The following is a 23,922-nucleotide window of genomic DNA, read 5'->3' as shown; positions in this document are numbered from 1 at the left end:
TCATCCTTGTCAGGTCAAAGGAAAAGGAACTGTTTATGTTGAAGAGCTCGATGCATTCATTCCTGATGTTTATTACATACCAACAGCAACCAGTAACTTGCTTAGTCAGAGTCACTTGTCTAGAGAATTAAAATTCCAGGTTCACCACCTTGAAAATGCAAGTTACATAGTTAAAGACGGAGATATTGTTGCTGGAACCATATTAATTGGTGGTGTTTATTACTTAAAGCCAAAGCCTAAAACACAAACACAGGCAAGTATAAAAACTCCAAAAAGGGAGAGCACAGGCCCAGAGAGAGATGCTCCAGAGAGAGATCCTGTTGCTATTCCAAAGGGTCCTAAAGCCAACAAAAAGAGAGTTGGTAAACAGGTTGCTCAGAGCAAGCCTGAGGTTCCGCATAAAAATGTTAATGTTGAGAATTCACTAACAGGTAAACCTTTGCATTCCAGGTGTATCCATAAATGGCATAGAAGATTGGGGCATGCCAGTTTCCGTGTTCTTAGGAAGATGCCGGAGTTCACAAAAGATTTGGATCTAAAGGGGTGTAAGGTGTTTTTGGATTGTGCTGTCTGCAAAAAGGCCAAATCCAAAGCAGCCATTCCCAAACGCGTTACACGCCTGTCAACACGCATTTTTGATTTGGTTCACATTGACATAGTTGGTCCTTTCCCGCCATCATTTGGTGGTAGAAAATATTTTCTAACAATTGTTGATAATTACTCTAGATACGGATATGTATATTCTATGAAAGAAAAATCAGAGACCTTTCAGATCTTTAAAGACTTTGCAACCCTTGTTTCTACCCAACACCAAGTTCGCATCGCCAGAATCCAGAGTGATCGTGGTGCCAAGTTCATGTCTCAGCGTTTCCAGGACTGGATGCGTAAGAATGGAATTATTCATCAGACTTCGGCCCCTTACACACCGGCTCACAATGGAGTCGTAGAACGAAGACAAGGGGTCCTGCAAACCATGATGCGTTGTCTCCTAGAAGACGCCAACCTTGGTAAGATATACTGGGGTGAAGCTATCAAGTACGCAAATTACATTGTCAACCATACTTGGAGCAGTGTAACAAATCAGACTCCTTTCTTCATGTTGTATAGCTACAAGCCTGATCTTAAAAACATCCATATTTTTGGTTCATATGCTATGGTGAACATTCCCTTAGCTCAAAGAAGAAAAGGAAGTCCAACAGCAAAGAGACTGAGATTTATGGGTATTGATGATAACTCAAAAAGGAGCAAATTTATTGACTCTAAACATGTAATTGTGATTTCCCAATCTGCTAATTTTGAGGAAGATATTGACTGGTCCAGGATTCATTCCAATGATCCTGGAGTTTATTTTCCCAGAGATGATACTGCTGATGCCACGCAGATTGATGATCAAGATTCCACTGGTTCTTCTCAACCTGATGTTCCATCTTCACAAGCCGCGGATGCTGATGCTAGCGACGAAAGTGAGGATGAGGACGAAGAAGAAGAAGACTGGACAGTTGTTCCGAGACGTTCCAAGAGGGCCACAAAAGGAATCCCTCCACAACAATATTCTTGGCAACTGACAAAAGCACCCTTGCCTTTGATTTGCAATGTTACACTTCCACCTGATAATTTCACACAAATCAAGCAGCTCCCTGATTCAGAGCAAGACAAATGGTATGAAGCAATGCAGGTTGAAATGGACAGTCTAAAGAAACTTAAAGTATTTACACCTGCAAAACCTCCAGCAAACAAAAAGGTCATTGGCACTCGATGGGTCTACAGAATCAAAAAGAAACCAAATGGTGAGTCATTGTACAAGGCCAGACTTGTAGCTCAGGGTTTCGCTCAACGTTATCCTGAGGACTACACAAAACCTTTTTTCACTAAATGTTTTATGTTTTGATAACGGATGTCAATGTGTCTGGACCTAGAACCTGTGAAATGTGAACATACTGCCGAGACTCCTTTATTTATTTCAAACAATTCCAATTATACAATTCTAATTAACAATTAGATAAAAAATTCTTTAATAATTTGAATAGAATAACCACAAAATTTGTGTGGGAAGGGAAAAAACCAAGAATCAAATTAAGTATATTGCAGGACGATAGAACTAGAGGTGGATTCAGTTTACCAGCATGGGAAACATATTACAAAGCAACAAGTCTAACATGGATTAGAGAATGGGTGAATTTGGAAAACCAAAGACTATTAAAATTAGAAGGACATGATTTGATGATGGGGTGGCACGCCTTCTTATGGAACACAGGGAACAAAACATATAAAAACTTCAGTAATCATATACTAAGAGATTCACTAATCTGTACATGGCGAGAAATTAAAAACAAACATTATATAAAAGTTCCCGGATGGTTATCCACAATGGAGGCGCAAATACACCCCAACACATTGGCACTACAAAAAATGATATTGGATTCCCAGGGAGTATTAAAAACACAAGAAGAACTTAGAGAACAAGGAATATTGATAGACTGGTGGCCCTATTTACTGATAAAAAAAAAGTTATAAAAAAGATTAAGAGGAAGGAGGAATTGAACTAAAACTGAACCAATTAGATAAACTGTTAGAAGCCAAGAAGAAAAATTGAAATCAAAAATTTATTAATACTTATTAGAATTCAACCTAGCAGAGGAATTAGTAAAAGGACAAATGATAGCATGGACAAGAAACATTGGACATAACATACAATTAGAAGACTGGGAAAATGCATGGGAAACCAATTATATCATGACAAAATCAGTAGTTTATAGAGGGAATCAGTATAAAATGTGGTATAGATGGTATCTGGCCCCTTCGAAGTTAGAGAAGATGTATCAGAACTTAAATCCAACTTGTTGGAAATGTAAACAAGCACAGGGCACGTCCTTTCATGTCTGGTGGCTTTACCCAAAAATTAAGAAATACTGGGAAAAAATAAAAACTTGGCTAACAGAAATAACAACAGAGGAAATAGAGCTGAAACCAGAAATTTTTCTATTAGGCATGATCAAAGGAAACCATAGCAAAGAAACAAAATATTTAATATTACACATAATTACGGCAGCCAGACTGGCATTAGCACAGCATTGGAAAATGGATCAATTGCCAGCAGATCATCTAGTAATCCAAAAAATTTACAATTGTGCAGAAATGGCTAAATTAACATTTGAGTTAAAAGACAAGGTAGACTCAAAATATTATACTGTATGGAATAGATGGTACGATTGGACAAGTCAAAAGAAAGGAGAGTAAATGTAAAATTCCACAAGAAAACAAGAAAATAAAATTAACAACAAGCACCGTCAATAAGATAAATGATGTAATAAGTCACTTTCTATATATAGATATATATATATAGTTTCGTTTTGTATTGTTTTTCTATTTTATGGGGTGAATAGAAATGTATTTTGTATGTACTTGATTTGATATTTTATCTTTTTATGTGTAATAAAGTTTGTTTTTTTAAAAAATAAATAAATAAATAAAAGAGATCGAAGGAAGTCCATCCAAGATGGAAATCGACACTGACTCATCTCTATCCATCATGTCCTGGGCTAGCCTGAAGGCAGCAATCCCCAGCCTGCAGAAGCGACAACTACAGCCTCAGCGACTGCGGCTACGAAACCGCATCCCTGTAGAAGGCGTCGGCACGTTCCAGAGCTCGGTAGGTAATTCATTCCAGAGGGTGGGAGCACCCACAGAGAACGCCCTACCCCTGGGCACAGCAAGATGACATTGGCTCGCCGTTGGAACCCTGAGGAGAACGGCCCTATGTGAGCGAACAGGATGGTGAGAGGCAGGCAGGAGAAGGTCCTGCAAATATCGCGGACCTAAGTCATGTAGGGCCTTATAGGTGAGAACTAGCACCTTGAAGTGGACCCGGAGAACCACTGGTAACCAGTGCAGCTCATGCAGGAGGGGTGTTATATGGGAGTAACGAGGGGCTCCCATAACAACCCGTGCAGCTGCATTCTGGATCAGCTGGAGTCTCCGGGTGCATCTCAGGGGCAGGCCCATGTAGAGGGAATTGCAGTAATCCAAGCGGGAAGTAACCAGGGCATGAGTGACTGTGCGAAGGTCATCTCAGTCCAGGAAAGGGTGCAACTGGCACACCAGGCAAACCTGTGCGAAGGCCCCCCTGGTCACGGCCGTTAGATGGTCTTCTAGTGACAGCCGAGCATCCAGGAGGACACTCAAGTTGGGAGCCCTATCAATGGGGGCAAGTTTTTCCCCAACTATCAAAAGTTATGGGGCCTCTGAAACCCGAGATGCCGGCATCCACAGCCACTCAGTCTTAGAGGGATTGAGTTTGAGTCTGTTTCTGCCCATCCAGGCCCGTACTGCCTCCAGGCAATGGGACATCACGGAAAGGGCATCTCTGGGGTGGTCTGGGGTGGAGATGTATAATTGGGTATCATCAGCATATTGATGATATCTCACCCCAAAGCCACGAATGATCTCACCCAGTGGCTTCATATAGATGTTAAAGAGTAGGGGGGAGAGAACCAACCCCTGAGGCACCCCACAATTTAGGGGCCTCAGGGTGGATCTCTGCCCTCCCGCCCATACAAACTGACAGCGACCTGAGAGGTAGGAGGAGAACCACTGTAAGACAGTGCCTCCCACCACCAACCCGACAAGTCGCTGCAGTAGGATACCATGGTCGATGGTATCAAAAGCTGCTGAGAGGTCAATTAGGACCAGGATGGAGGAACAACCACCATCCCGAGCCCGCCAGAGATCATTCACCAGAGCGACCAATGCCGTTTCCGTGCTGTGTCCATGTCGGAAGCCCGTCAGGACATTGATTAATCCCATGTTTGGCTCTGGAACTAATCACCCTGGTTTAATTAGAGGATGGATCGAGGCTTCCTTCTTGTTGCAATATTCTGAAAAGAAACGTGAAGAAAAGTTCTCTAATAAAACTCATTTATTTGTTATAAAGAAAATAAAACACCTCACTAACTAAGAAAAGTAATTGCTACATTTTGAAATAGCTTTTGCCGGCTATTTCTCAGCCGGACCTTTCTGGCAAGAGAACAAAGGAAAGAGTGTGAAGGAATGTGAAAGAATGCGGACATGCATAGTAAAATACTGATAAGGAACTTGGCAAACTACAGTAAGTCTATTAGTCCAAAAATAATGAAGCTCAGCTGGGAGCTCGTTCCAGATAGTAGGTGCCCCCACAGAGAAGGCTCTCCCCCTAGGGGCCGCCAGTCGACATTGTTTGGCCCGCAGCACCCAGAGGAGCCCCTCTCTATGAGAGCGTACCGGCCAGTGGGAGGCTATTGGTGGTAGTAGGTGGTCCCATAGATAACCAGGTCCTAAGCAATGGAGCGTTCTAAAGGTGGTGACCAAAACCTTGAAGCACACCCGGAAGACCACCGGGAACCAGTGCAGCTCACGCAGGAGACGTGTTACATGGGAACGCCATGTCGCTCCTATTACCACCCACGCGGCCGCACTCTGGACCAGTTGGAGCCTCCGGGTGCTCCTCAAGGAGAGCCCCATGTAGAGAGTGTTACAATAGTCCAGGTGGGAGGTGATGAGGGCATGAGTGACCGTGCGTAGGGGGTCCCGATTCAGAAAGGGACGCAACTGGCGAATCAGGCGAACCTGATGAAAAATCCTCCCGATCACGGCCATCAAATGCTCTTCTAAAGACAGCCGGGAATCCATGAGGACACCCAAGTTGCGAACCCTCTCTGTGGGGACCAATGATTCGCCCCCAGTAGTCATTGATGGAGCCAACTGACTATATCGGGATGTCGGAAACCACAGCCCAGGCTCTTGGATGGGTTGAGCCTGAGCCTATTCCTCCCCATCCAGATCCACATGGCCTCCAGGCACCGGGACATCACTTCAAGGGCATCGTTGGGGTGGTCCGGGGTGGAGATGTACAGCTGAGTGTCATCAGCAAACTGGTGGTACTTCACCCCGAAACCACAGATGATCTCGCCCAGCGGCTTCACAAAAATGTTGAACAGGAGGGGCGAGAGGACCGACCCTTGCGGCACCCCACATATGAGGGACCTCGGGGTCGACCTCTGCCCCCCTGTCAACACAGACTGTGATCGGTCAGAGAGAAAGGAGGAGAATTGGTTTTGTATTGGGGTAGATTTTTGCTAACCAGGTGGCTAGAGGCCACCTATATAACATTTTGTATTGATTTTCTTTGTACGCTACTGCTCTCGTCAATTTATAGTTCTTATTCCAAATTATTTCCCAATCATTCAAATTTATACTATGTCCAATGTTCTTTGCCCACACAATCATCTGATCTTTAACTATCTCCTCTGCCCTATCATATTCTAATAAATAATTGTATAATTTAGCCAATATTTTTTTCTCCGATCCTATCAATACCTTATCGAATCCATTTGGTCCCATCTCTATACCAAATTCTTCCTTGTCTTTTTGGTATCGAGACTTGATTTGTAGGTATGGCCCGCAGTCGATATTAATACCTTGTTCTCTCAGTGTATCATTAGACTTAAGGTTTCTGCCGCTATCTAGGATATCCTTATATCTAAACATTTTTTCAGTTCCTAACATGTTGGGATATATCATGGCTTCCATTATAGAAAGCCACTTCGGGAGTCTCATGTATTGCTTTTGCCTGATCTCTGTCCAAGTCTGTATTAATGTGTCCCTTATTTTACGTCTATGAAAATATGTTTTCTTTTTCCTATCTTTATCCCATAAACACGCGTGCCACCCTCTCTGCAGGTCATGCCCTTCCAACGTTAAAATCCTTTTGTTTTCTAGGGTGACCCATTCCCTTATCCACACTAAATTAGCTGCCTTATAATATATTTCCCAAGCTGGGAATCCGAACCCCCCACCTTACTCCTTTTATCCTGTAATATTCTAAATGAAATTCTGGGTTTCCCCTCCCACCCCCCAGATAAATTTCCTAATAGATTTATTCAATTCCAAGAAAAAAAATTTATCCAAGTTAACTGGTGTAGTTTGAAACAAATATAACATCTTGGGCAGAATACTCATTTTTATTGAAGCTATCCTACCCAAGACTGACAATTGCAGTTTCCCCCGTCTCTCTAAATCTTGCTTAATTTTTTTAATTAAGGGCACATAATTATCCTCTTTTAAGGCCGAGCATCTTGGTGTTATCCAGATTCCTAGGTATTTTATTTATTTTTTGACAATTTGCAAGCCCAGTGTTTTTTCTATTTCTTTCTTTTGCTCTTCTGTCACATTTTTGACCAGCACTTTAGTTTTAGTTTTGTTTAATTTAAATCCAGATACTTCTTCATATCTATCTAATTCCTCCAGAGTTTTTTGTCCTGTTTCTAGTGGTTCCTCCATGATCAGAACCACATCATCAGCAAATGCCTCTGTTTTGTATACCTCTCTCCTAATCTTCAGTCCCTTTATTTCATTGTTATTCCTAATTCTAAATGTGTTGGTCATGTGCCCATTCACTAATATACTCGCCCTTTGTTTATCATAGATTGTTCTTATCATTCTCTTAAAATTTTCTCCATATTCAATTTTCTTAATTTGTTTGACCATAAATTCCCAATTTAAATTATTGAACGCTTTCTGGGCGTCTAAGAAGACTAGTGCCATCTGCTTGTCCGAGTGTGCTTCATAGTATTCTAAGGTGTCAATCACTATTCTTATATTATTTCTTATTTGCCTTCCAGGGAGGAATCCATTTTGATCCATATGTATCAAGGTATTTAATATTTTCTTTATTCTTTCTGCCATTACACTCATAAAAATTTTGTAATCCGAATTTAAAAGGGAAATTGGCCTATAATTTTGTATTTGTTTTGCATTGGTACCTTCTTTTGGTAGTAACGTGATATGTGTTTCCCTCCATGAATCTGGAATTTTGGAGCCCATCAGCACCTCATTGCAAATTTCTAATAATTTGGGTAACAGTATTTCCTCCAGACATTTAGACAATTCTCCTGGGAAACCATCCGGACCTGGTGACATATTATTTTTAAGTTTTGAAATTGCTGTCTTCAGTTCCTCTATTGTAACCTCTCTGTTCAACATTTCCCTCTCTTCCTCTCCTATCAATGGGAGTTCTTCGTTTGCCAGGTATTGTTCGATTTTCTCTCTTGGTACTTCTTCCTCTTTATATAGTGCTGCATAGTATTCCCGGGCAATCTCAAGCTTATCCTCTTCTTTATTTAATACGTTTCCCTTTGTGTCCTCCAGTTGATAAATGGTCCCTTTTTCATTCTCCTTCTTTAGTTTATAAGACAGCCATCTGCCCGGTTTGTTAGCATTTTCAAAATAGTATTGTTTTGATCATTTTATTTTGAATGCCAATTCTTCCTGATCTAAAATATTCAATTTATGGGGGACTTCCTGTTGGCACTGCAGGCTTCATGGATGGTCTCCTTAGACCGCCAGCCCTGTGTCTTCGTAAAGGCCGCTTTGACAGCACAAATCGGCTGTCTGGCCTCCCCTTCGGGAAAAGAAGGAGAGGAGAGCTGGTGGGCGGGAGTAGAGCTCCCCGAAAGTCCTCTGGAATAATTCCAGAGGCTTGGAGGGTGAAAGCTCCCCAGTCAGCCCGCCAAGAAGCTCCGAAGCCTGGACGACTCTGTGTAAACAAAGCTAGAAGCCGCGATCCGATCCTGCTGTCAAAAAGTGAGTCTGATTGATTACAAGTGCAGGCAGAGCAGAAACAGGAGAACAAGCCTTAAAAGTAACAGCGCTTACCTCCGGAGTTACTTTGTTTCAAATTGAATTTCTTTGAGCTGGAGGCTGAAGATGGCATCTTTGTTATGGTTTTGAAAGTGAAAGTCAGAAACGAAAGTGCTTATTGAGAACTTTGCGCTGGGGGAGTGGATTAAAGCTGCTGGGAAGTGAGAGCTTGTGGAAAAAAGACTATTTTGCCTGATAAATCAGAGACTATAAATTACAAGCACTTTAAAGTTGTTCAAGGGACTTTGTGGCTTTGGAAAAAAAAAGATCTTTTTAAAAAGGAAAAAAAATGGCTTCTAAACAAGTTAAGCCAGGAGTTTTTAAAGGAGAGGGAGGTTCCCCAGTTGTGTCAGTGGTGACACAGAAAGCACAACTTCCGGCTGATTCACAGAGCCAGGAGGCTGCTCTCAATGATTTCAAAGAGTTTATGAAAGAAGCCACGAATAATCAAGCAACAGCAATGAAAGAAGCTATGAATAATCAAGCCACAGCAATTAATAATTTAACAGTACTTGTGGAAGGGAAATTAAAGAAAGTTGAGGAGGATATAAAATCAATTAAGGAAGCGGTTGCAGAAAAACACGATGAAATAAGAGATGATATTGTTTTTGCAGTATCAGGATTGTCAAAACTTGTTATTCAGTTGGAAGAGAAAGTGGAAGAAATTAATGAAGCCAATTTAAATTTGGAAAGCAAAATGGGAGATGTCATGACCAAAACAGAGAAAGTTGATGATGAATTGGTAATGTTACAATACAGGTCCATGGAATTTGCCTTGAGATTGAGAGGCCTGAAAGAAAACAGCAAAGTAAATTTAAAGGATATTTGTACTGATGCTATTGCAGAGTTAATTAAAGAAAGACCAGAAGAGGTGGCAAGCCGAATTGATAAAATCTACAGGGTTAACTTCTGGTTGACAAGACAAAGACAGCTGCCAAGAGATGTAGTGATTTATTTTACAACCAGGAGGATCAGAAATGATATTTTACAAGCTTACTACAAGAATAAGGTTCAGATGGCTGGGCAAGAAGTGGTGGTTTTGAAAGAGATCCCTCCAAAGATGTTGAGAAGTAGAAAGGACTTTGGCTTTTTGGTAAATGAGCTGAGAAATCAACAAGTGGCATACAGATGGGACGTTCCAACTGGTCTAATAGTGACTTATAATGGAGAAAGATACCAGTTAAACACAGTCTGGAAGGCAAAAGATTTCTATGTTAATGTTTTAAAGGCTGGATACCCACCCTCACCAGTGGGGAGCAGAAAGAAAATGGAGATGATACAACAAGAAAAAGATGGAAAGCAGATACAAACTTATGCCGAAGTTGCAGCTGGAGGAATCATCATGGAAGAAGATCTGGATCTTGGGGGGTTTACCCCCAACTCTGGAACCACTCAAGAAGGGAGAACTGAAAGCACAACGACTGACCCGATCAACTTATAAACTTCAACAACAACAGTCAAAAATGCAACAATCTCAAGATCTATCTCAAGAAGTTCAGAAAACAGAAGCAGTGGGGGGGGAGGCTAGGCCGAAGAGCAAGGTGGAGGAGGATCTTCAGCTGATGCTTATGCGGCTTCGAAAAGCTAAAGATGGCAACTAAATTTCTATCTTGGAATGTTAATGGCTTAAATTCACCACAAAAAAGAAAGAAAGTATTTCATTACTTGAAACAATTTAACAATGATGTTATTTGTCTGCAAGAAACACATATTAGGTTATTAGACCAAAAATATTTGATAAATTCAAGATTAGGTACACACTTTGTGGCATCAGCGCCAGAGAAGAAAAATGGGTTAGTTGTATATGTAAAGAAAGGATTATCAGTTAATTTAATTGAGGCAGATGATCAAGGAAGATATATCGCAATTATTAACACAGACTGGAAAAATTCTTTTAATTGGAATATATGCCCCTAATCAGCAACAAGACAAATTTTATAAATTTTTACACACTAAAATAACACAATGGGATTATAAATCTTTTATATTAATGGGTGACTGGAATGGAGTAATAGACACACAGAGAGATAAAAAAAAGTTTATCCATGATATGATGGAAGATATGGAACTGAGAGATATTTGGAGAGAAGGGGCATTGGTCCTACCTGACACGCACCTTCTCGTTGGGTGGAGACAGCAGCCAGAAGTGGGTTCAGCTCGTGCAATCAGAGGAAGGACTGAGCCTGTCAAAGCTAAATCCCGCCCCCGCTGCTAGGGGCTCCCAGCTTTGTGAAGGACGAAGACAGGCTTAACGTGTGGAACAAGAAAAAGAGAAGAACAAACAGATCAATATCCAGACTGACAGGGTGGGACTGGCTGCTGTCTCCACCCAACGAGAAGGTGCGTGTCAGGTAGGACCAACACCCCTTCTCCATTGTGAGGTGGAGACAGCAGCCAGAAGTGGGACATACCCAAGATCAGCGTCCCAGGTCTAGGGAGGGAACAGTCTGGGCAAATAACTCCCCGTCCCCCCGCACTCTTTGGAGAACTCTCCGCCTGAAGGCCGCCTCTGCCGAAGCATACTTGTCTATTTTATAATGCAGAACAAAGGGGGAAGGAGAGGTCCAGGTAGCCGCTCTGCAGATTTTGAGTAACGAAGCCTGGGAAGACCAGGCCGCAGAGGTCGACGCACTCCTCGTCGAGTGAGCTGTCACCGTGGTAGGAGGTGTTAAGGAACGCAGTTTATACGCCATAGCGATCGTGCACCTAATCCAACGTCCGATCGTCAACGACGACACCTTAGTACCTAGCGAAGCGGGAAGAAAGGACACAAATAATGACTCAGACCGACGAATGTCCGCAGTCCTTGTCAAGTAGATCCGCAGAGCCCTCCGGACGTCCAGCATGTGCCATCGACGCTCTAACTGATGAGACAGATGAGGGCAGAAGTCTGGGAGAACCAGTTCCTGTAAACGGTGAAAAGGAGAGTTAATCTTAGGTACAAATGTGGGGTCGAGTCGAAGCACAACCTGGTCCACATGGAAGACACACAAATCGTCTCTCATAGAAAGAGCAGCGATCTCCGAAATACGTCGAGCAGACGTTATAGCCACCAGAAAGGCAACCTTGTATGATAAAAGGCGTAGACTGACCGTGCGTAACGGTTCATATGGTGACTCAGTAAGAGAGTTCAACACAAGGGAAAGGTCCCAAGTGGGATATCTATGAATGACCGGGGGTGACAAGTTGGTGGCTCCTCGCAGAAAACGCCGTATAATGGGTTGTTGAGACAAAGGTTGGAGAGAGTTAGGAGTCAAAATGGACGAAATCGCCACCACCTGCCTCCATAAGGTATTGGGTGAGAATCCTTTGTCCAAGCCTGCCTGAAGAAACCTCAGGACCTGCAACACGGAAGCTTCCAGTGGAAAGATGTTCTGGGAGGAGCACCAAGTACAAAATGCCCGCCACGTCGATGAATAGATCCTATTAGTGACGCTTGGATAGTTTGGATTATGGAAGGAGGGACGTTGTCTCGTTGAAGATCGCCCCGCTCAATCTCCAAGCGGTCAGTCTCAGCCATAGTGGGTCTGGATGGAGGATCTGCCCTTGACTGAGGCAATCGGTGGGGCACGGAAGTGTCCAGGGAGGAGCTACTGATAAGTGCATTAGGTCGGCAAACCATGACCTCCGTGGCCAATGGGGGGTGATGAGGATGATCTCCGCCCATTCCAGAACAACCTTCCGAAGGACCCTTGGAAGGAGGGGAATTGGTGGGAATGCGAAGAGCAGACCCAGGGGCCAGGGGGAGCGTAGAGCATCCACTGCCTCCGCCTGAGGTGTCCGGAAGCGGGAGAAAAACCTGGGGAGCTGTGCATTCAGAGGAGAAGCGAATAGGTCCACAATAGGTTTGCCGAAGTGACTCGCCAACTTCTGGAAGATACAGGGATTCAGATGCCACTCGGAGTGGTCTATTGACTGGCGACTGAGCCAATCCGCTCGTACATTCGCCTCCCCCGAAATATGTTCCGCCTTCAGGGAGATCAAGTGGCGTTCCGACCAAAGACAAAGTCGTCTGGCTTCCAACATCAGCAACCTGGACCTGGTGCCCCCCTGGCGATTTATGTGGGCCTTTGTTGAAACGTTGTCGGTGAGAACCAACACATGCGCTCCGGCCACCAGATGACGAAAAGCCCGGAGAGCGAGAACGACGGCTTGTAGTTCCAGCCAGTTTATGCTGCGGGAGGCGTCGGTGGCCGACCATGTGCCCTGAGCCACTTGAGTCTCGCAGTGAGCGCCCCAGCCGAATTTGCTGGCATCTGTTGTGACGACGACCCAGTGACGGTCCAGGAAAAAACTGCCCTTGGAGATGGACGGGGAGCGCCACCAACGAAGGGACGCTAACACCTCCCTGGGGATGGTAACTCTGGTCGACGAGGTGCCCTTCCTCGCCTTCTGCAAAGGCAAAAGAAACCATTGAAGGCTTATCAGGTGGAATCTGGCCCAGGGAACAATATCAATAGCAGAAACCATTTTCCCCAATAATCTAGAGAGAAACAAGGGCGAGACCCTCTTCTCTCGCATGACTTGAGTCACTAGGGCCCTCAGTCCCTCCTGCCGCTCCCTAGACAGATAAACCTTACCCTCGACCGAATCTATGACCGTCCCTAGGTGGATGATCCTAGTAGAAGGGACGAGGTGGCTCTTTTCCACGTTAATGGAAAAACCATGGGCAGCTAGGGTCCGAATGGTGAGGTGAAGGTCAGAGTAGGCTCGAGACAGAGACATAGACATGATAAGGATGTCATCCAGATAACACTGGAAACGAATTGACTTAAGTCTGAGAGAAGCAGCTAAAGCCGCCAATATTTTAGTGAAGCTACGGGGAGCTGAGGAAAGACCAAAGGACAAAGCCCTATACTGAAAATGCTTTCCAGCATAGTAGAAACGTAAAAACTTCCTGTAGGAAGATCGAATGGGTATATGTAAGTATGCTTCAGTTAAATCAATTGAACAGAGGAGATCGCCCCTCCGAACGCCATCAAGAATAGAACGTAAAGATTGCATTTTGAACCTTCTATAAACTACAAATTGGTTAAAACGTTTTAGGTCCAGAATCGGTCTCCACCCACCCGAGGACTTAGGTACAAGGAAGACCCGAGAGTAGAAACCACGCCCCAATTGATCCAAAGGTACAGGTTGGATGGCCTTAATGGTGAGGAGGTGGTTAATGGCCGAATCCATGAGGGCTCTACGCTCAGGGCAACCAGAGTGGGGGCAGCGGAGAAAAACAGAAGGAGGGGTGGAGACAAACTCAATGGACAGCCCCGATCGGATGGAGGCTCTGATCCAGCAATCTGAAGTAGTGCATTCCCAAATGGCAGCAAAATGGCCCAATCTGCCGCCCACGGGAAAGTTAGGGACACTACTAACGACGGCGACAGATGGAACGACCCCCTCCCCCTCGAAAGGGCCATCTAGACATAAAGGGCCTGCCTCTCCCGGGCCTGTCCTGAAACCCCCTCTGTCTAGGGACAAAATTACCCGTACCACGGGAAGATCCCGAACCCCCGTCCACTGGGTGAAATTGGGCACGAGAGGGAAACGGAGAGTATCTGGATTCCCCTCTACGGAAAACGGTGGGCAAAATTTTCTTTTTGTCCTTACTTTCTATCAGGAAAGCCTCCAACAGGTCCCCAAACAACTTCCCCCCCAGGAAGGGAACTGAGGCCAGACGCCACTTATGGCGGGCATCAGCTGGCCAATGTCTCAGCCAAACCAGGCGCCGGGCTGCTACAGTTGACGCCAGGGACTTTGAAGCGAAGCAAGCTGCATTTAAAGTTGCGTCCGCAGAAAACTGTACTGCCGCCACAATTTTATTGACGTCTTGCTTGAAATTGGAATCCTCATTGGCGAGCTTGTCTTGAAGTTGGCGGAGCCAAAGGAGGGTTGAACAATTAAAAAAGGAGGCCGTAGTGGCTGATCGGATGGCCCAGGATGCTGCAAGATGAGCACGTTGAAGAATCTGCTCGGATCGACGCTTTTCGGGATGAAGGTTCTCCTCAGGATCACCAGGAACCGTAGAGTGGGAAAGCAAGGCCGCAACAGGAGCATCTACTGTGGGGATTTGAAGCAGTGAGGACAACTCTGAAGAAACAGAGAAGTTTTTCCTGTCTGAGGTAGATGGTACAGGAGCCGAAGCAGGAGAGGACCATTGCTTTTTAATAACATCCAAAAAGAGAGGAGGAGTAGGAACTGTCATCACAGGCTTAGGAGGCTCCGTAAACAAGGGATTTAGCGCATGCTCGGATGTAGGAGGAACAGATTGAGCGGAGGTCCCAAGTTGAGCCGCATTAACCGCCTTAAATAGTAGGGACTTAAATAGAGCCTGAGGGAAAAGACCTGTAAAAGGGGGTTGGTCCGGTGGAAGTCCCTCATCTTCTGACAACTCCGGCTCTTGAAGATCAACGTCTTCACAGGCGGAAGGACGGCTCACACAGGAAGGAGCAGGAGAATGAGAATCGGCTCTAGATAATAACTCATTTTCTTCATCCCCATCCAAGGATACAGAGGAATCAGATGGAACGGACCAATTCCTAGGACGTTTGGATCGATAGGATTTATGGGCAGCCAAAGATTGCTGTACTGCGGCCACAATCATTTTTTGAATGTCCTCAGTATTAAGAACTGATTGTATCTGGCCAGAAGCCGGTCCGACTTCCGAAGAAGTACGGACCGGAACAGAAGATAAGGTCGGCGGCGACTGCGCGGGAGGAGCTGGAGCCGGAGCAACAGGAGCCAGAGGAGAAGGAACTGGATCAGCGCCCCACAAATCCGAACTATGATAGTCCAGAGGACAGTCTTGTAGTGAAATTTGATCCGGTGTAGGAGGAGACCGACGGACACTGACTCCAGATAAGGAAGAATTAGGGATCATAGTTGGATGTTTGTTGGCCCTCTCACTCGGCTGTTTTGAACTTTTTTCCTTGCGGTGGGGGGCCCGTGGAGGGTCCGATGAGGAACCCTTACGATGCGATTGGGACCCTGTGGACTCATGGGTAGCTGGGCTGGCGGAAACTGCCAAGGGATCAGTCCCCACATCCCTATGAATGGCCAGGGACTGTTGCCGCACTGTGGCCCTACGGCCATGTTTACTCTTCCCCACTGCTTTAGGCATGATGGGTTGAATATATAAATCAATATGGCCGCTCCCAGACAGCTTTCAATAAAATAGCCACCAACCTTCGAGAGGTAAAGGGTCCTTAACTAAGGCACCCTACTGACTGGCATTAAAGCAGGAGCCAATAATGTCCTGGGAGCAATGGAAATGGCCAAGCCTCTACAGGAAAATGTTACAACCTGGAGGCCTCCAGTAACCGCCACAGCAAGTGCACCAAATTGACCCACAAAATGGCGGCTGAGCCCCAGAGGCAATGGGAGCGTGAAAAACTCCACCACAACAGAATTTAATTAGGCGGTAATGAGCAATGGGGCAGAACTGCTCCAGCCGGCAAGGGCGAGCGAAAAGGCCAAGGACCTGCTAATTATGCTAGGTCCGACAATCAGCTGAGCCAGAGGACAAACGGCAAGCGGCAATTTTAAAATGGGAAAAAAAAACTTTCCCCTCAGCTTAGAGGCTCAAACGGGCAGCGCGCCAGGCAAAAGGGAGCGCGGCAGCTCCACAACGATCGAACGACTCAGAAGGCGCCCCCACAGCCGCTGCCTACCAGAAGAATTAATTAGCGGCTCCCTCGAAGTGGCGCGAAGCTCCCCAAGTCCCACTCACTGACCAGAAGCTGAAAGGGGAGCGCGGCAACTCCACAGCGAATACACGTCCCAGCAAGGCCTAAAAACAGCTCCGTAGTTCAAAATGGCAGCACGGCAGGCAAAGGGGAGCGCGGCAGCTCCGCAGCGAGTAAACTGGCCCGGAAAGCGACCAGAGCCTCCTTCAAGGGAGCACGAAGCTCCGCAAGCCCCACTTACTGATCCAGGAAGGGCAGGGTCGAGAACAGTCCAAGAGGGAGAAATTAGACGAAGATGAGGGCAATTGCTGGTAAACGAAGCCGACGTCCAAGAGGCAGAGAATAGTCAGGTAACAGTCCAAAGTCAAAAAAGCCAAAATTCAAGAAAAAAACTGTGATAAAGGTAGAAATTGACTAGAGAGAAATTTCCACACTGCAGTCCAGTCTAAAGGACTGAGCAAAGCTGGGAGCCCCTAGCAGCGGGGGCGGGATTTAGCTTTGACAGGCTCAGTCCTTCCTCTGATTGCATGAGCTGAACCCACTTCTGGCTGCTGTCTCCACCTCACAATGGAGAATGTAATATGGAGGAAAGAGATTTCACGTTCTTTTCTGATAGACATCAATCCTTCTCCAGGACTGATTTTATACTAACCACAAATGATTTTATTTCTAGGGTGAAGAAGACGAAGATATGTCCAAGAATTTTAACTGATTATAGTCCAGTCTGGATTGAATTTGAACAGGAGAGGGGAGAAAGGAGGTCTTGGAGGTTAAATGAAAATTTATTTAGATATGAAGAAAATGTGAAAGAGCTTAAAAAACAAATGAAAGAATTTTTTGCTATTAATATGAACAACGGTACCTCTATGGAAATGGTTTGGGATGCTAGTAAGGCTTATATGAGGGGTACGTTAATACATATGAATAATAAACATAGACTAAAACAACAAAAGAAGTGGAAAGAGATAGAGGAAGAAATAAAAAAGAAAGAACAATTACTTATACTTAATCCAGGAGATAAGAAGGTAAAAGAAACAATAAATATATTACGAGGGCAATTTAATATGTTAATGGCTGATCAGGTGGCAACTAGCTTACAATATGCTAAACATAATACATTTTGTAATGCCAATAAACCAGGAAAATAAAAAAATGGCTTAATGAGATCTTAATGTTAAAAATTGATTGGCTTCCAGAGACATGCCTGCTCGGTTCTAAGCCGGAAAATATAAAAAGGGACTTATGGTATTTGACACTACGTATCATTACAGCAGCGAGATTGACATACTCTCAACTCTGGAAAAATCAAAATATCCCAACAGAGGAGGCTATTATAAAAAAAAATTTAGAATGTGCGGAAGCAGATATGCTAACTAAAAAATTAAAGGATAGAGAGCAAACACAAGTAGGTTTAGCTTGGGAAAATTTTTATAAATGGTTAGAAAAGAGGAAATTATAACCCACATTAGATGAGGAATGGTATCTATTGAGAAACTTATATAAGATAAGTGAGGTCAGATAGACCTAATTGATGTATTAAGGTATATAAGCTGTTCTGTCTTCTCCGGAATATAATATAGTGTTATAGTACCGAATATTTATTTGTTAAGGTACTACATGGAAGTATGTTTGTTTATTGTTGCATTGTTCTTTGTGTGTCATTTTATGTTGTGTTGTCTTTTCTTTTTAACCGAAATGTAAATAAAGATTATTTAAAAAAAAAAAACAATTGCATTAAAATCACCAATCAAACATACATTCTCCATTTTTTGTTCTATTATTTTTTCATGTACTTTTTTGTAAAATTCTGTTTGTCCACTATTTGGCGCATATATAACCACTAATAAAATACTTTTATATTTAAATTTTACCTCTATCATCAAAATTCTTCCTATTAGATCTGCATATTTCAAGTTGCTCTCTATTCCTCCTTTAACATACACTGCTATTCCTCTTTTCTTTTCTTCTGCTAGTGTTACAAAAGATTTACCTAATTTTTTGCATTGTAAATATTTTTCATCTTGTTTTCTTCTATGTACCTCTTGGAGGCACACAATATCCATTTGTTGTTTCACAGCTTTTCTAAAAATTTGATGTCTTTTGGCTGGGGAATTAAGGCCATTTACGTTCAATGATAGAATTTTAAGATTTTGTTCCATTCCTTAATGGACGTCTTATACGCTTTTTCTATTACTTTCTGTCCTTTCTCTTGGCCCTCCTTCTTCCTCTTGTATTTCTCCTTCTTCCTCTTTATCTCCCTCTTCTAGTACTTTTTCTTGTTCCTCTTGTCTCTGTTTCCCTTTAGTACTCCTTTCTGGTTCCTCCCTTTTATTATTTATTCCTTCTATGCCCATCACTTGGTCATGCAGATTTTGTGCTTTATATTGTGAGTCCACTTTTACTTTTTTCCCCTGCCATGACACCAACATTCCTTCCGGTGTTATCCATCTGAACAGTATATGCTGCTTGTTTAATAATGTGGCTAAGAACCAATATTCCTTTCTCAGTTCCCTTATTCTCTTAGGGACTTGCTTTAATGTGATTATTTCCTTGCTTCTGTAGAACATCAGTTCATTTTTCGTTATTTTGTAAACAATGTCTCTCACTTTTTGTCTCACAAATCTTACGTGGACCTCCCTTGGTAGTTTATATTGTCTAGCATAATTTGTGTGGACTCTATAGACTTCGTCCAACTCATTTATTATTTCGTCCTTATCACGTTGGAGGGCCTCTGCAATCACTTCTGCTGATGTTAGGTCCTCCTCTCTATCTTCCACCACCTTCTGAAAGTGCAGATAGAATGCAGCCCTCTCCATCTCCAGATGTGCCACAGTATTTTCCAATTCTTTATTAAGTCCCATCATTTTCTGGTCCAAAAATTCCAATTTTTCTTCCGTCTGCTCTGTTTTCTTTTCTATAGCTATTATTCGTTGATCATTTTTTTGTATAATTTCTTGTATTGAGTCCATCTTTTCATCTATCTTTTGTATGTCACTTTTTACTTCTCTTTTAATCTCGTCCATATCTCTCCTTGTTTCTTCATGATACTTGGTCATACATTCTTGCATTTTAATCATGGTCTCCTGAATTGTTATAAGTGTAGCCTGCATAGTTGGCATACTTAAAGCAGGAGGTTGCTTATCTGATGGGAACATTCCTTCTATTGTCCTCTGTGCTGCAGGGGAAGCCAATGATCCATTCAGTGTCGAAGTAGTTTTCTTTCCCGTTTTCACAGTGATTGTGGTGGTACTAGTCATTTCCTTTAATATTTTATACTGTTCCCCTAAGATTCTATCTATCTTCTCCCAAATCACCATCCACTTTAGAATTCAATTTCCTTCCCTCCCTTCTCTATTCTCTTAATGTAGTATAATACTAACTTAGTTAATAAAGTTCTATTAAAAAGCAAAATTCATAAATATCTTAATTAATACTCTAATTACTAAAATTCTTATATGATTACTAAATACTAATCAATTTAATCAATTGAAAAGATCTAGTATTAACTTTAAATAATTACTTTAAATATTCAATAAGATAATATGAAGTAATTGTACAGAAAGAAGAAAAAGTAAAAATAGGAAAAGGAAGAGAGAAAGCACAACAGCTATAAATAATTAATAAGTAATTAGGAAGTAGTAATTTGCTAATACTAAATTTCCTCTATAAGTAACTAAATATATTAATATGTAGGTTATGTATATAAATAGCTATAAATATAATTATAAATTTACATGCCGCCCTTCTCCGGAGACTCAGGGCGGCTTACAATGCGTTAAGCAATAGCCTTCATACTTTTTGTATATTTATACCAAGTCAGGTTATTGCCCCCACAAACTGGGTCCCCCTATATATATATATGTAATAATAATTTGCTAGTAATTAATTATAAATATCAGATAAATACAAAAATACAAAAGTTTCTCAAACAATGAATAAATATGTCAATATATAAGCTATGTATCTAAAAGTTCACAATATTTCCAGCTTTTGTGTGTTCTTTAAAAAAGTTCAGATGTACTTCAAATATAGTCTTACTTTCTTTCACACTTTCAGTTTTCACTCACAAGTAAATATGGCGATCTCTAATCAGCACTGTCACTCTTGTGCGTCTTCTACTTTTTGTGAATCCACATTTCTCCTTCCGTTGGAGCAGCTAAGGTAGGGGTAGAAATAGAACCTTGTATTCAGTTCACTTCTCTCTCCCAGCTTCCTAGAACACCCATTTTCCTCGATATTTCACTCCTCTGGTGTTTTTTCTGCTGGTCCGAAATTTGCCTCTTTACTTTTGCTCTCCTCGTTAATTGCCCCCCATTTACAATCTGAGCCTTTCTATTCTGCCCGCTGCACCTCTGGAATCCAAATTCTTCTTCTTCTCCAACTATCTGAACAAGTTTAAAATCTTTATTTTTCTGCTCTCATTGTCACTTCTCGCACCGTACTCACTCTCTGCTTCCCATTGTTTTCGATCGGGGCATCAGGCATCTGAGTCAGCCATGCCGGCTGTCTTCTTCCACGTTTAGATTAAGGGTTCTTCTTGGTGTGGCGGGAGACTGCACCTCTCCACGCCTCCTCCGAAGATTCCCCTCTTTCCTGCTGGTCCCACCAGGACCGAACCTTGCCCTTAAAGGGCACCAAAATGCTGGAAAATCGGCATTGGGAATGGAGCAATTTTTCCCGTGCCACCTCGATCCCACGTCACCGCCGGAAGTCCCTGGACTTCCTTCAATCTCTACCACAATGTGTAGTTTCTTTTCTGGAGCCGTGTTCGCGTGGCCGACTCTAGTGTTGCAGGTCTCTGGACTTTTGAAAGTCACGCCTTTTTTCGGGTGGCCATATCTGTCGGATTTCTTGTGCTGCGGCGGTTTGGTTTGACTAGTGACAGCTCTTTGCTTATGGCTGGATGGCTGGCTTGCCTGGCACACCCTTGCCAAGTGTCCTTTTTTGTCGCAGCATCTGCAGACTGCGTCTCTGAATTTGCAGATCTGTTGTTGGTGGGATCCTCCACAGCTCGCGCAGACCTCTTGACGGTCTTTAGGGTCACGTTTGTGCTTTTCGGTTTTGAAGACGTCTTCGTCAGACTCTTCATCACTGTCAGTCTGGGCCACTTCGCTGTGCACCGGAGCTGATTTTTGGGCTGCTTGAGGTGGCACTGGTCGTTGCAGGGTCTCCGCAGCCTTAGTGGAGGATTTGTGTGCCCTGGCTTCATCCAGCGCAATGTATAGAGTTAGATTTGACTTAGCTAGAAGTCATCTCTGTAGGCGAATATCTCTAACACCGCAGATTAGTTGCTCTAAGAGCGCATCATCGAGGTCTCGGTATTCGCAGTGCATAGCGGCCTTGCGCAGGGCAGCCATGTAAGCGCTGATCGGCTTCCCTTCTTGCTGCAGCCACTGGCGAAATTCATATCTCTGTACAAATTTTGATGGTACCGGGGCATAGTGAGCCCTCAGCATGGTCTGCAAGACCTGCTATGGTACCGACTGAACCGGGGTCAGCTCAGATAGTGACTCAGACATGTCGAAGACCTAGGGGCCGCAGTGGCTCAGGAATAAGGCCCACTTTCTATTATCGGAGAGTCCTTGCAGGTCGTTGGCCTCAAGGAAACACTTGAATCGAGTCATGTATGACCCCCACTTCTCCTTTGATGGGTTGAAAGGCGTTGGCGGTGCAAATGCAGACATCATGGTTGTCGCGCTTGGCACTTTAGGCTCGTTCGCCTGGCTGGATTCGTTGCTGTCAGCTCTTTTTGTTTGCTACCTGTCTACCTCAATCCCACCTTTGTCGCCAGTGTTAAATTGGGTGATAGAGGCAACAGGAGCCAGGTCATGAACAACAACATCTCTTTATTTCACAGTGTGAATCCAGCAAAAGATGCAACAAGACAGCTCCCTTTATTTAGTTTTCTGCCTAGGGAGTTAGCCAAACACCAACGTGCATTTTCCCTCCAAAAGTTCCCTCCAAAACTAGATACATTACACAATATATGTGGGTATATGCAAAATTTTGTTTTTATTTGTTTTGTCATGTTTATTTATTGTATATTGGAGGTGGTGACCCTTATTGTCAAAGTGACAATAAAGTTATTCTTTCTATCTATCTATCTATCTATCTATCTATCTATCTATCTATCTATCTATCTCCCATCTTTCCCTTTCTTTTGACCCCCGAAATAAGCATTTGACCTTATTATCGGAGAGGTCTTATTATTTTTGAGGTGCAGGAGGCGGCGAGCATGGTCACCTCATGGCTGCTGCTGTGGTTCGCTGCTGTGGCAGTGCAACACAGCCACTCGTCAGCTGTTCACTCCTGAGGCTGTGCACACACTTCCAGTCATGCTTCTCAGGATTCTGCACCATGCCATTGGCCCAGCCACACCTCGGCACCCAGATGTCCCATCACTGCTATCGCCTCCCTGTTCTTTATGCTGGCCACACACCTCATTGCCTGCCACTCACAGCCAGACCCAGCCAGGAGAATGGCCTGCTGATGAGCGGCTGGCCGGTGCTGTCTTGACATGTCCCACCACTGCCACCGCCTCGCTCAGCATTGGACTCACCAGCTCCAATGGTTGCAGCTCTGTGCCCCCCCCCAACCACAGTTATGGTGAGCCCCGATCAGGATTCGACAAGAGGCCCTGAGCTGCGTGGTTGCCCAATGCCAGGGCAGGGCTGGGGCTGGCAAGAATGTTCAAGAAATACCTCCAGGCACCCAGAGAGATAGAACCAGAGGCAACTCCCGATCAGCTCAGTTTATCCATGGGTCATGATTAAGGGGTCCAGCTGCCATTACCTGACTGGGGAAGGGAAGGGCTTCACTTTCAGGGGGGATCTTATTTTAGCGCTTGTGTTCAAAAGCCCAATTGGGCTTATTATCCAGGGAGATTTTATTTTCAGGGAAACACAGTGTCTGTCTGTCTGTCTATCTGTCTGTCTGTCTGTCTGTCTATTATCTATCTATCTATCTATCTATCTATCTATCTATCTATCTATCAGTGGTGAAATCTAAAATTTGTTACTACCGGTTCTGTGGGCGTGGCTTGGGGGGTAATGTGACTGGGTGGGCCTGGCAACTCAGCTTGGATCGTCAGAGGCATTTAAAAGGAAAAAAGCCTCTGCCGATCAGGCAACTCAGCTTGGATCGTCAGAGGCTTTTAAAAGCATTTTTTCTACAATCTCTGAAGAGGTTGTAGAAAAAATGCTTTTAAAAGCCTTTGACAATCCCAGCTGAGCCGCACGATAAGCAGAGGCTTTTTTTTTAACCTTTAAAAGCATTTTTTCGGCGGAAGAGGTTGTAGAAAAAATGCTTTTAAAAATTAAAAAAAAGCTTCTGATGATTGCGTGGCTCAGCTGGGCATGGGGGGGCAGGGATTTTTGCTACTGATTCTCCGAACCACCCGCCTCCATCGCTACCAGATCGGGCAATCCGGTCCGAACCGGGAGCTTTTCATCCCTGCTATCTATCTATCTATCTATCTATCTATCTATCTATCTATCTATCCTACAGCCACAATTCAGCCTAAAATTTCTGTTGCTAATGGCTTCCCCATGGACTTTGCTTGTCAGAAACT

At 43.7% G+C, this 23,922-nt stretch overlaps 1 protein-coding gene across 1 annotated transcript in view; it reads right to left on the bottom strand.

Annotated features, from left to right (window-relative positions):
• The window catches only part of SH2D4B (SH2 domain containing 4B), a 204,168-nt gene that overhangs the window by 172,352 nt on the left and 7,894 nt on the right, over positions 1–23,922 (bottom strand). Inside the window, exons 2-3 of the mRNA XM_070945383.1 lie at positions 15,013–15,066; positions 5,227–5,242 (exon numbers count right to left, since the gene is read on the bottom strand). Coding sequence (XP_070801484.1) covers positions 5,227–5,242; positions 15,013–15,066 — 70 coding nt within the window. The remainder of the gene's footprint in view (positions 1–5,226; positions 5,243–15,012; positions 15,067–23,922) is intronic.

This window comes from Pituophis catenifer, unplaced genomic scaffold (assembly GCF_029215685.1).
Source record: "Pituophis catenifer annectens isolate HBS135680 unplaced genomic scaffold, rPitCat1.0.hap2 SCAF_6, whole genome shotgun sequence".
Classification (NCBI taxonomy): Eukaryota; Metazoa; Chordata; class Lepidosauria; order Squamata; family Colubridae; genus Pituophis; species Pituophis catenifer.
The sequence above is the reverse complement of the archived record's forward strand: the minus strand, read 5'-3'. Positions and strand labels throughout refer to the sequence as shown.